This window comes from Diadema antillarum, unplaced genomic scaffold (assembly GCF_040938485.1).
Source record: "Diadema antillarum isolate AM-2024a unplaced genomic scaffold, OU_Dant_1.0 seq00000243_RagTag, whole genome shotgun sequence".
Lineage (NCBI taxonomy): Eukaryota > Metazoa > Echinodermata > Echinoidea > Diadematoida > Diadematidae > Diadema > Diadema antillarum.
In genome coordinates, this window is record NW_027271287.1 from 748,415 (window position 1) to 762,500 (window position 14,086).

Sequence of the window (14,086 nt, forward strand, 5' to 3'; positions counted from 1 at the left end):
AAACGAAAGAAGGAAATTGTAATTAAGACAGGAAAAAAAAAGACAAATCTGCAATCACGTTTCGTATTCCTGTGTGTTCTACTTTCAAGATTAATTGAGAAATCTTATCCGGCTTCACCCTGACGCGTATACATCATGGCTGCATGTATGATGTTATTTGCATTTTTCCCAAATCCGTTTCATAGTACACAGATAGACAGGAGATTAATTATCACGTCGATCTCTGTCAATATTATGTTTGCATGCATTGGGAAGTGGGGGGGGGGGGGGGGGCAATTTCTAATGTCCTAACATTGTGAATATAACTTTGGACCCTCATTATCATACAGCAGTATAGTGGGGGTAACCCCTTTATACTGCAATAAAATTATACGTTCAATTCCCTCATACGTGTTTGTCACCATTATGCTGAGGCCCAGACACCACTGTTGCTGTACAACGTACTTCAGACATTCGCCATAGAAACGTATTGGGGAGGGGGGTGGGGTGAGACTCAGACCTCATTTCTAATAACTTCTCGTAAATTAATCTTATTTTAAAAACAAATCCTTCAAGGCACGAAAGCTTGACATTTTTCCATCCTATTTCAGCGTTATTCGATTATTCATCTCAGCAATCGTAAGATCGACGCGATAAAATCACAAAGACATTTTGCTTGTCACCTAATAGGGAAGAAAAAGATGGCAATCGTCTTCGGTCTAAAAAATTTTAGTGAAAGAATGATTACGACACCAGCTAAAGATATTTTGGTTTCCACATGGCCTCCGCCTGCTATATATAGTCCCCTCCAAACACATTTCATTCGATTTATTGGTGATAGAATAGATAGGCTCTCTCTCTCTGTTATATTGTATATAATATATATATATTTATACGTCTCTTTAAAACAGAGGCTTAAGTGTAAACTTTATAAAGAGTATGCTTGGGCAAAAACAATTACGGCAGGCCCTCTTGGAGAGTCAAGGTAAAAGACTACCCTGGGAGGGATAATAATGATACCAATTTTTCTTTTGTTTTAAGTGGAAAGGTTCGTTTATTTCATTTTCAACAAAGAGTGTCAGCGTACAAACATATCACGAGGGAAGAACAATAATACGGAAATAAAAATACATATTCTAATATGTCGAAATATCACATAAACACCATGAATTAAGGAAGATATAAATAAACGTATACATGTTTTTTTAGTGCGCATAATGTTGAAAATTGAGAGGAAGCTAAAAAGCAGAGCTTGTAATATGCTTTCCCCTTAAAAACCAATAGGCCTATAAAGTACGAAAATGTAACCATGTATGGGTAGACAGAAGTATAAATATAAAGTGACTAAAACACACCGAACTCTAACAACAGAACTAAAACCTTACAAAGCCCTTCACAAGGTCGCCTTCTTGCAGCAAAGAATGGGGTTGGGAAGGAATCAGGAGTTGACTTTGAATCAGACCATTTTGGACTTGATTGTATGAGCTCGGCGACCAGAGCTACTTCTTGGTGGTATAGAATCAGCTCATAAAATGTCATATTTTTCTTTCTTCTGTTTCACGTACTGAATGGCATCCCTCTGTTTCCCTGAATTATATTTCCTTAGCAATTTATTGATTGATGCTCATGATGATCATGATTAAGCCTTCTCTTTTTTGTTTTTGTTTTGTTTTATTTTGTTTTATTTTTGTTTTTTAGTTATTCACTTGTCTCTGTTTCCGGTCTATCTCAATAGACGACTCAGCGAGTTGACTGAGACCGCGAATGAAGGTTACGATGCAACTCTCTATGACCCCGTCTCAAGTCAAAATTTTAATGTAACTGCAAGTGCAGTCGATGATGACACTGACGATTCACGTGAAATACATAAGTCATGTAAGCAACCCCCCTTCCCTTGCTCTTGTTATGTCGAAGAACAACATAGCTACCCCGTATCGATTAGTAATTATAACGGGCCTATAATAGCAGGGTATGGTGGCTTGAATTTGGTGTTTAATTAAACGTCTATACTTCATAGGAGGAAAATCCAGCTATACGGGTAATTCTGGAGTAAAGCTGGTTGGGGTTGTCCCCGGGGTTGTCCTTGTGTATCAACATAGTTGCCCTGGAACAACAAGACTAATGGGTGTACATACTTATAGAAGACATGACGCATAAAGTCTTAGTCATGTATGTTGTAGTCACGACATCTATATGCCTAACAAGCACCACGAAGACGCGTTATAAGAATAACAGAAGAGATGTATATACTCACGCGATGTTATGGGAAAGCATTGAGCTGCTTTGGGCCCTGGGGAAACAGGGAAATGAAATCATGCAATAGTGCAGGGTGACTGAAGACATTAATGACAGATTACCAGTCAGGGTTATTTCGCTTATAATATACGCACATTTGTGCTATATACTGTCATTATCGGGGCAAGATTGAAATTCTAAAGGTAAAAACAATGACAATTGAACTTGTTATATCGTTCGCAGCTCTCTAACTTGGTGTAACATTATCATTTGATTTCGGTAAATGGGGCCAACATGACATCAACATACATTCGGTCTCTGCTTTGGCGCAGGTGGATCTACACACCGCAAGACTGACACATCATCACAGTAAAAAGTATAAGCCTGAATATTTCAGAAGTGGAACCTTGTCCGTGGTAAACTTCTTTCCTTTGTTTAGACTTCGTTCCCAAGTCCCTGAAAAATGCCCTCTTACTTTATTTTGTCAAGAGAAATTTCACCTTGATAGTGATGTCATGCGTTAGCAACCACATCATTTAAGTGTATAATATTTTTGTAGTTGCTTCTTATTTCCTTATTGTCATGTCTTTTAGTTTTACATGTGCCCCATCAGTAAATCAATTTCTCTTGTTAACAATGATTTAGAAAAAACAACAATATTCCATGTCAATCTAACCGAACCGATATAAAATACTGTCTATACTCTTATCTATTTTCTCTTTTTAATCTAATTTGATTTAGTCTGGTCAAGTCAATTGATATGTGGCAATCCGTGATAGGAACATTTTGCAAGTGTTCAACTCCCGGATTGAGAACCGCGGTGAATTATAACGATCGCAAGATGAAAGCCATGACCAAATTCAAGTCGAATACTCTCCTCAAACAAAGGCAGCCCTTGCGGAGATCCTTACCCCCCGCGGTCCTTACCGGTTTACACGTCACATTCGGGGTTTGAGTGACGTGACAGAACCGATAAATTTGTTGTTGTTGTTACTACTGTTGCTGTTTAACCTACCTTACCGCAATAACGGGTCGTTGAGAAAGACATAGCGGCCAAGGTCAAGTGTTCTTTGTTTTATTCTGCGAACGGACTTGCCGCATGCTTGTGATCTTGAAGATGAGATTCAAGACAGCGCGTTTAGTCGATGGAAAAGTTACAGCGTTTTTGGCAATTTTAATGAACGTGAGGAAGGGATTCAAGATTTCTTTTACTGTTCACTGTTTCCTAATTCTCTTTGAGGGGGAGGGGGTTGAAGTTTTGTACTCTTTCATCTATAATTATATTAGTTGTTCTTTTTGTTTGTTTGTTTGTTTGTTTGTTCGTTTGTTTTTGGTGGTGGGGGGGGGGGCTTGATAATTTTGCCACCTATTACACTGTAAATCATACCCTCCCCCTCCAAAACATGTCTGACAGATTATGTGGCGTACAGTAATGAAAAAAAGGCATTTTATAATCAACATGACCTGAATCTTAAGATCCGAACGCTTATCCCCTCCTGCCGCCTCTATACTATGCGCGATTTCGGTAGCATTAAGGTTTCAACTCACCTCGGAGTGATGTAGATTGACTGCCTTTTTGTCTCCCGTCTCTCGAGTGTCGAAATCACGCCGATGATTCCCAAGAATGATTTGTTTGTCCTCCTCACCAAAGCCTGTTTCTGATTTCAACCCAGGACTGGCCGGTAAACTCCACGTATAAGGCGCACAACAGAGCAAAAACATAACAGAGTAAATGCAGCATGAGAATAAGGAAGGCAACAGCTGCGAGGGAGTCGCGAGGGCGGCAGCGAGCGTTCGCCCCTGCCTCCCCGAGACGCGTCGGCGTGAGTTGCCGCCAGTGTACCGTTGAAGTTCCACAAGTGCAGTCATGGTTGTTCGCCGCTGGTGCTGTAGATTATCAGAATGGCAGGTATAACCTCTCCTTCGTTCGGTCGGACTCCAGTGCTGTTGACGGTTGCCCAGTGATGATATCACCCAACATGGGTGGAGCTCGCAGGGCAGAAATTATCAACGGTTGACTCAATACCGAATGAGCTCGAGATAACCGGTGCAGCCCACACTACAGTGCAGTGAGTGAGGTGTCAAGAGCCAATACCATGAGCCAATCATTCACCACAAAGTATAACGGTTGTATATCACCACGCTCGTAGCCCTTTGTACGCTGCGGTTTTAGCACAGGTTTTTGTCAGCAGCTGCTCAGAGTGTATGATATATACCGATAATCTGACTTCGTAGTCATTCAATTTCTGTCAAAATTAACAGAAATATAAACAAATTCATAACCGAAGGCAAGCCCCCTCCCCCCCCCCCCTTAAAAAAAGTTGATATCACATACTTTTAGAAGTTTTGGCCAGCGGGTACGATGTAACACGATACAGGGAGGTAGCATTCGATTGGTCGAATCACTGAAAACACTCAACCAATCAGGAAAGTTTTGTGGTAATCGCCGTTCCTATATAAAGAGTTTCATCATTTTGTTATTAACAGATTCAACAAGCCATCCTTTTTAGTATTGCATTTGCCATGGGCGTCACCAGGGGGGGTGCGTTGGGTGCGAACGCACCCCCCTTCAGATCCTTAAAAAAAAAAAAAAAAAAAAAAATCAGTCTGCGAGCGACCTCAACGCCGGACACTAAATAATTACTCTTTTCTATTTTTTTTTTTATATTTTGCACCAGGGACACACACACACACACACACACAAATCAATTCGCACCCCTGGTTCTGGCAGCACTGATTTTATCTATTAATATTCTACAGTGTTTACTATTTATCGACCGTACTGTACATCCGTATACGATACGGAGCACTTATACACGTTTGCATGTAGGCCTACGTGTGCTACTTACAAGGTATGTAGGGTCTATGTACGTTACTTCTGACCAATCCATATTGCCAACCCAAGAGCGAGCCTTAGCCTCATTAGCAAAAGATTTTAAAAAATGGAGGGGCAAGCATATCATTTTGCCCACCTCCCCTCCCCCCCTCCATAATTCCAGAGACGAGAAGATTTTCGTATCTTTTTTTTTTTGACAGAAAAACAAAAAGTTACCCCCATAAAAATATTGGAGGGGCAAGCATATTTTAATTTTGCCCCCCCATAATTAATAATTCCCGAAATGAGAAGATTTTCTTGCTTTTGAAAGAAAACAAAAATGTTGCCCCCATAAAAATATTGGAAGGCAAGCGCACCATTTGCCCCACCCCACATAATCATAATTCCCGCGATGAAAAGATTTTCTTGCTTTTTTGTTAGAATTCAAGAAATTTGTCCAATTATTTCACCCAAAAGCAGTGGAGTAACTACGGAGGGGGGGGGGGGGGGTGCGCCCCCCTCCCAATCCGCTGGTAAAAGATAGTATACCGAAATAGTAATTCAGGTGTTAGTAAACTGCTTTTGAATGAAAAGGTGATCAAGAAATAAGATATTTTTCTATGATTTCTTTTAACCATAATTAGATAGGTATATAGTGTGAAACATTGTTCAAAATGCCCGGATCCGACAAGAGATTGTGATTCAGCGTGATTCCTAGTTGGCATTCTGCATATAAGCAGGATGTGCGCAGTGTACTCAGTACATCCGAACGAAGAGTGGCTACAATGTTGCGCAATGTGATGTAGAATGTCAAAGCTAGATCATTGATTTTGCAGTGTTGCTTTACATGCTAGTCTATGTAAAAATGTCTTGCATTGCCAATAAAAAGACTTGACCTGGGCTAATTCCTAACTTTTCCATGTACATATAATACACACACACACAAACAAACACGCACAATTAGTTTAGGGGATGCTCTAAAGTGCAGATTTTGGACATCCTTTCCCCGCTTGGTCACTTCGACGCCACCTCGCTGGTCAAACCTCCCACAGTATAAGAACAATGAACATAAACCCACACCCTTGACTACCAATGGGGGATCCAGGGAGAGGGGCGCACCAGGCGCACCAGGCGCACCGGGCGTCCCCCCCCCCCCTCCCCCTTTAATTTCCAAAGCGAAAAAAAAATATAGCTTCAAACGGCAGTTTTTGGACAGTAAAATGTCAAAACTTTCAAGCTCGCTCGCTCCTCTCGCTCGCATTTAATCGTAATGCCATTCTCCTGAAGTTGCTGCTAGTAATTGCCGGCAGTTGCGCCTGGTACGCCCCCCCCCCTTAATTTCCAGAGCAAAAAAATATGGCTACAAACGGCAATTTGGGGACTGTAAAATTTCAAAATTTTCAAGCTCGCTCGCTCCGTTCGCTCGCATTTAATCTTTATGCCATTCTTCTGATGTTGCTGCCAGTATACCATTGCCTGCAGTTGCGCCCGTTGCGTTCCCCCCCCCTTAATTTCCAAAGCGAAAAAATATGGCTAAGAACGGCAGTTCTTGGACTGTAAAATGTAAAATTTTCAAGCTCGCTCTCTTCGCTCGCTCGCATTTAATCGTTATGCAATTCATCTGATGTTGCTGCCAGTAATTGCCAGCAGTTCCGCCCGGTGCCCCTCCCCCTTAATTTCCAAAGCGACAAAATATGGCTAAGAAAAGAGCGGCAGTTTTTGGACGGTAAAATGTAATATTTTCAAGCTCGCTCGTTCCGCTCGCTCGAATGTAATCATGCTCTCCTGATAGTGCTGCCAGTATTGCTGCCACCTCCTTTATTTCCAAAACGAAAAAATATGGCTCCAAATGGCAGTTTTGGGACTGTAAAATGTCAAAATTTTCAAGCTCGCTCTCTTCGCTCGCTCGCATCTAATTGTTATGCCATTCACCTGATGTTGCTGCCAGTAATTGCAAACAGTAAGATGCGCCCGATGTGCCCCCTAAATTTCCAAAGCAAAAAAAAAAATACGGCTACAAACGGCAGTTTTTGGACTGTAAAATGTCAAAATTTTCAAGCTCGCTCGCATTTAATTGTTATGCAATTCTCCTGATGTTGCTGCCAGTTATTACCGGCAGTTGCGCCCGTTGCGCCCCCACCCCTCCTTTATTTCGAAAGCGAAAAAATATGGCTCCAAATGGCAGTGTTTGGACTGTAAAAAATAATGTCAAAATTTTCAAGCTCGCTCTCTTCGCTCGCTCGCATTTAATTGTTATGCCATTCACCTGATGTTGCTGCCAGTAATTGCCAGCAGTTGCTGCCAGTAATTGCCTACCCCCCTTAATTTCCAAAGCAAAAAAAAAAAAATATGGCTACAAACGGCAGTTTTTGGACTGTAAGATGTCAAAATTTTCAAGCTCGCTCGCTCGCTCGCTCGCATTTAATTGTTATGCAATTCTCCTGATGTTGCTGCCAGTAATTACCGGCAGTTGCGCCCGTTGCGCCCCCACCCCTCCTTTATTTCGAAAGCGAAAAAAGATGGCTCCAAATGGCAGCGTTTGGACTGTAAAATGTCAAAATTTTCAAGCTCGCTCTCTTCGCTCGCTCGCATTTAATTGTTATGCCACTCCTGATGTTGCTGCCAGTAATTGCCAGCAGTTGCGCCCGGTGCGCCCCCCTTAATTTACAAAGCAAAAAAATATGGCTACAAACGGCAGTTTTTGGACTGTAAAATGTCAAAATTTTCAAGCTCGCTCGATCCGCTCGCTCGCATGTAGTCGTTATGCCATTCCCCTGATATCGCTGCCAGTAATTTGTCGTTTCACACCATTTCCATTATCCATTTATATAGGGGTGCAACCCTCTCCGGCACTTACACACACTCCCCCACCCTTGCTCGCTCCCTCGCATACTACCCCAACCCCCCCCCCCCCCCCCCAAGATGAAATCCTAGCTACCGGTGCCCTTTCCCCGCTTGGTTTCCCTAAAAAAACAGTAAAAGTCTAGGGATTGAGAGCTTCCTATCAAAATGTCTGTCAAAAAAAAATCTCGTGAACATTTAGTGTCAAAACGCACCCCCCTTGAAAAAAAGCTGGTGACGCCCCTGATTTGCCCATGTCGCCCCCCCCCCCCCCTTAGTTTAGTAACTTCAGTTGGTGACTCAGCGTACATTCACCTTGTCCGCAGTGTCGCCTTAATTTCTAAATTTCAGGGGGGGGGGGGATGAGGGTTAAAGTTCACTTACATTCGCTTTTAAGCTTTCAAATTTCTAAGTTTTTTGACCTCGTCATAATTTTTATTTACCTTCGTCCTATCTAGACCTTGTCTTTTCTTATCCTCATGACTCAACCGTGCATTCATTCGTTCCACTATGGTTAGTTCCATTACGTTTGTTGGTGCCCCATGTACTGTATGTGAATATAACAATACTGGTAATACTAGTTAATCCGGGCCATTTTTGACCTACAACGGTCTATAGAGGGAGACATCATCACAACGTTCGTAACAGTTGCAGTGAATGTTAATTCATCGAGTTTGCAACCATTACTCGCATATATTTTTCCCCTTTAACGGGAAATGTGTATACTGCTTGCAAGGAAACTGCCATAACTGTATAAAGATCAACGAGCAACACAATAATGACTGACAACACACGAGTTATGTCAATTACAAGGGGTAAACTGCCATTATCCTGGTTGTTAATTACCATAGATAAGAATCAACATTATTTATATGTGACAACTTTCGTTTTTCTTTCCGAAATTCAAAGAAAGGGGATGGTCAATCGGTGTGAAAAAGGCAACTGATGTACAAGTGGTTGCAATTGGCCAGGTAGTTATAAAATTTTCATTTCACGCATGAACTAGAGGAAAACTATAGCACGAATATAGCAAGTGAAAAATAATATGCTGCCTATAAAATAAAGCATAGTCATAGTTAATGAAACTTATTCTTCCAACAGAAAATAGTCAACCTGTGTTATCGTGACAGATAATTAGGGAAAAAAAGTAAAGGGAGGAAACTATACTTACTGCACTATGAAAGTACATATTGTATCACAAAAGCATTATTGGGGCCCCAATCTATAAGCAACGCTTCTCCTGGAGTTCCCACCGTCAAGTTTAATTGTTTTTGTTTTGTTTATGGTTATTTTGTATCATGTATCTTTGTGCTTTTTATTGTATACTCTTAAAATGATGATTAATAAAACTGAACTGACTAGAAATACAAACGAGACAAAAGGAGAACTATTATCATGTGATTGTCAATAATGTTGCAGTGCATGAAAGAGAGAAAAAAAGAATAGGATATTTGGTAGGCACCTATACAGTCATCAAAATTCACGAAGATAATGTTCTTAATGGAGATTTTATCCTATCAAGGGAATAGTGAAACGTGAATGGTAACGTGCTAAATCAATGAACGTTCAGCACGTTTTAAATCGTCAGAACATTTAAGTTTTTAGGCAAAAATCTGATGCAGAAAAAACATAAACATCAAAGCCTTATATGGTGTCAGTAGATAACATTCATGGATAGGTGTAGTAGAAGTTACAAGGTGAAGAAAGAGACAGAGAGGGAGAGAAAGAGAGACAGAGAGGTCGACAGACTGTCACTGTCACATGTGATCTTTTTTTTTACTGCAACACAGTTACTGTCACAAAAGTAATTTTATTTTACTGCTATACGAACAAACCTGTATGGGACTATTACCACGACCTGTCTCTTATTACCCATCTCTTCGTCATCTTATTCATCTCTCCCTCTATCTTTCTTTCTCTTACCTTTTCTTCTCATCGCTTGCTTCTTAAAATGTTTGCACCCGTCTTTTCTAATGCTGCTTTTTATTATCATACTTATAGTTTTATACTCTGTACAAAATGCATGCAGTATCTATTGTCTTCATGCCGAATTAACATAAGGCACACAAGATGCAATTTTCCATCACGGAAGCCACCCCGAATTGTAAGAACAGCAACAAATTTCCACCCTAGAAAAAAATAATGACTAGAGAGACAGGTCAATGATTCTTATCGGATACCTCTCATTGGATATTGCAGCCGAAATAAATTGGCGAACATGATTTAGATCAGCTCGTATCATTATTACTCATACGCCGTTTGCACGACAGCATCGCAACATCGGGTTCGTTAACCGTCCTTTTTCACACTACAGCTTTCATCTTTATAAGGGAAACCTTTCTTTGGTGTTCTAGACATGATTATAAATGTGTAACTCATCAAATACTATAATGTGAAAAAGTTAACTCCAATGATAAATGCACGCAATCCATATTCAATTGCATCTGGTATTTGGCAGTGTCGATACGCCACTCATGATGATGCCTATAGGGTGCATTATTGAAATTTGTTCTATCGCTATTCATTCTTATACCCCTCTCGTCCTTCTTTTTTTTTCTTCTTCCTCTTCTTCTTCCCCTCTTCCTTTCCCTTCTTGCCTTTGTTCTTTCTTTTGTTCGCTTGTTTCAGCATCACAATGTGCGTCAGCTCTTTTCTTCTTCTTCTTCTTCTTCTTCTTCTTCTTCTTCTTCTTCTCCCCCTCTCCCTCTCTTCCTCCTTGTTTCTGTCTGATTTGTCCCCAGCGACTCCTTTGTAAGTGCAAATTTTGACAAATTTTCAACGGCATCTTTGTCCTATCTTAAGGGTATAAGAATCGATTCCCCTATTTTGCTAGAATATCATTAGTATCGATTGCTCAGTTCATATATTCTAATATACTAAGAATTTTTATCCAATATTGTAGCTATTGTTAGTATCATTAGCATTATTTCTGTTGCAACAATCACTATGATTGATATGCGTCATCGCTTTTGTCGTTATGATTGCCACCATTCATTGTCAAGAAGAAGAAAAATGAGAAGAGCAGCTCAAAAAGACAGATTGCGACAAAGAGAATCATTTCGTAGTTCCTCTCCTTTCTTATTCCGAATTTCAACTCTTCTCCCTTGTTCATCATTGTGTGTGTGTGTGTGTGTGTGTGTGTGTGTGTGTGTGTGTGTGTGTGTGTGTGTGTGTGTGTGTGTGTGTGTGTGTGTGTGTGTGTGTGTGTGGTTCTGTTTCGCTGTACAATGTGCTTGGTTTTTTTTTCTCTCTCTTTTCAATGATCAATATATTTTTGATGATTGGAATGCCAGGTGTTGAAATATTAAGTTTAATGTCAATTTTTAAGAAAGCATTATTTATGCAAGAAAGGTAGTACCCCCCCCCCCATAAAGACCGACACTCACGAGTCACACAGCCCACGAGTTCGACATCAAAACAGGTCCATGAGTCATACAGCTCACGAGTCATACAGCCCATGAGTTCGACACTAGGCAAATACAGACAACCCATGAGTTCGACACTTGGTATAAAAACAGCCCACGAATTCGACAGACATAACACGGGGCTTAATGAATCGATCTCGTGGGCCTTGTTAGCATAGTGTCGAACTCATGGGCTATATGACTCATGAGCTGTATGACTCGTGGGTGTCGGTCTCGTGACGTGCACCCCTCCTGGGTACAATAATGTGGTTATTTGCGTCAAAAAAGAAAGAAAGAAAAGAAAACGGGTGTGATCTTTCTGTTTGCACAGCAACATCAGGGGCCTGTTGCATAGAAAAAGTTACTATTGTGGTAACTTTGCCATCCATTGGTAACTACCATGGCAACAATACTCAACAGCCAATCAAAATCAAGAATTCCATGGAAGTTACCATTGGATGGCAAAGTTACCATAATAGTAACTTTTATGCAATGGGCCCCAGCTGATATTATATTTGCATTAATTTGAATATCACTAGATAAAGATTATTAAAAAAAAATGTGTATGTGTATGTGTGTGTGTGTGTTGTGTTTGTTATGTCAATCATAAAGTGTATGGCTCAGCCCTTTAAAGGGAAGATAAACCCCAAGAGCAATGTGGATTGAGTGAAAGCAGCAACATTAATAGAACACATCAGTGAAAGTTTGAAGAAAATCGGACAATCGATGCAAAAGTTATGAATTTTTAAAGTTTTGATGTTGGAACCGCTGGGTGAGGAGACTACTAGAGGATATGACGTATGAGTGGACAACAATACCAAGAAAATATAAAGAAAATTCTGCAAAAATCCATTTTTCATGAAAATTACAAATTCCATCAACTTGATATTGACATATGTTAAGGATAGCAATTATTCCCCCTGCTTTCTGAAAGCGGTTGGTCCACTGCTCTTTCATGATTCTAGAAAAGTGAATTTTTGTTGAATTTCCTTTATATTTTCTTTGTATTGTTGTCCACTCATACGTCATATCCTCTAGTAGTCTCCTCACCCAGCGGTTCCAACACCAAAACTTTAAAAATTCATAACTTTTGCATCGATTGTCCGATTTTCCTCAAACTTTCACTGATGTGTTCTATTAATGTTGCTGCTTTCACTCAATCCACATTGTTCTTTGGGTTTACCTTCCCTTTAAGTGTACCCAAGTCTTAAGAGCGACAAAGACGGGGGGGGGGGGGGGTGGAGGGGTGGAAGAAAAAACGAAAAAGTCGAAAAAAAAACCGTTTGCTGAACATCTGTCTGACAGTCTAACTGTGATGGGTAAATGCTCTTTTCGTGACCCATTAAACGTCAAGTCTTTAATCCCAGGCCCCTTCGCTCAAGTATTTGCGAAAAAAATGAAGATAAACTAACAAAATCATGCGGTTACAAAAATCAAGAGCATACATTATGCTCACCCACAGTTCCGCGAAGAAAGATTGTTAGCAATTACCGTTTATGCACAAGTCAGAGTGACAAGTGCGGATGTCTACAGCCTTGGAGCCTCAGGCTTTCGATGTAGTGATCGGGGGTCAGGGATGCCCCCGTTTGTGACGTCACCCTATCGGATCCCTATCATTTTGCGTACATAGATGCCCTCTTTACTATTACATTTTTCCCATTTATAGACAGTAATATTTGTGGTATTGTTTGCATGTATTATCTCAGAGGGACATAAGCTGGTGGTTTTAAAGCAGTTATAAATATTGTCTGGAAGTGAAAATGACTGCATGACAGTCCCCCACCAGGATGCAAGATTCAACAACTCTCTCACCCTTTGTCCGATAAGGTCGAAACTCCAACCATTCTGATTATCGGTTTTAACTTTTAAAGTTATTAAAATGCAAGTGACATCTCGCTCTGAATGATATTCTCTCGCTATCGAGAGGGTATTCTCTACTCGAAATGAACGGTACACTTTGAGAAGGTTTGAGGAAAGCCTGACAATTCGTTCAAATATCATAAACGAGTAAAATTATATAAAGAAAATATATTATTAACTGGAATGCGCAAATCGTAATTCTTATCTATGACAAGTATACAGTACGCATTCCCTATACGTGCAACCGAGATTACAAGTAGTCGTCAAAACAAATTTCATTTTCTTTTTTTTTTTTAAGAACGAAATCAAGCTTCTCTCATGTCCTATTTCTTTCTCAATTTCTTCTGTTTGAAATTCCTATTACTTTTCTTTTTACGTCGCGCAAGTAGTTTCACATCACGAATTGCTGAGTTCCGATCTAAAACAGTGGAATAAATCAAAATTTACATAAATTCGAAAATTTTCCGATTTTCCTCGAATGTTCATTATGTCACTTATAGATCTTTCCTTAGTTGCTGAATTTACACTAAACTAAAGTTTGGGGAAATATTTCTCTTATGGGGGGCAATGATTACGATTACTAGTATCTTACATGACAGACGAGGTAGGGATGGGGAGGGGCGGGAGCGGACTAAACAATGAAAATAACAGCGTGATATAATGCAGTATAGAACTGTTACGCAGGGCGCGTGAAACACAAAAGAAAAATCGTGAACCTCCTAAACCGCTTTTCTCAACCAATAATCCGTAGGAATCATCGGGTGTGCCCATTAGGCGACCGATTCTGTTTCGAGTTGATCACGAACATATGTTAAGTTGTCACGACAAATTAGTTCGGAACGATAAAGAGGGCAACCAGTGTGGTTCCCCAAGGCATGGCACACAAATTATAAGCATGACTTCGTCATTTTCTCACTCGTCGTAATCAGAATATATTGAAAACTCATATCTT

The 14,086-nt window shown here is 40.3% G+C and overlaps 1 protein-coding gene across 1 annotated transcript in view; it reads right to left on the bottom strand.

The window, feature by feature from the left end:
* Positions 1-3,936, bottom strand: part of LOC139729485 (uncharacterized) — a 41,671-nt gene extending 37,735 nt beyond the window's left edge. The window contains exon 1 of the mRNA XM_071640410.1: positions 3,763-3,936. Coding sequence (XP_071496511.1) covers positions 3,763-3,936 — 174 coding nt within the window. The remainder of the gene's footprint in view (positions 1-3,762) is intronic.
* Positions 3,937-14,086: the final 10,150 nt, after the last annotated feature.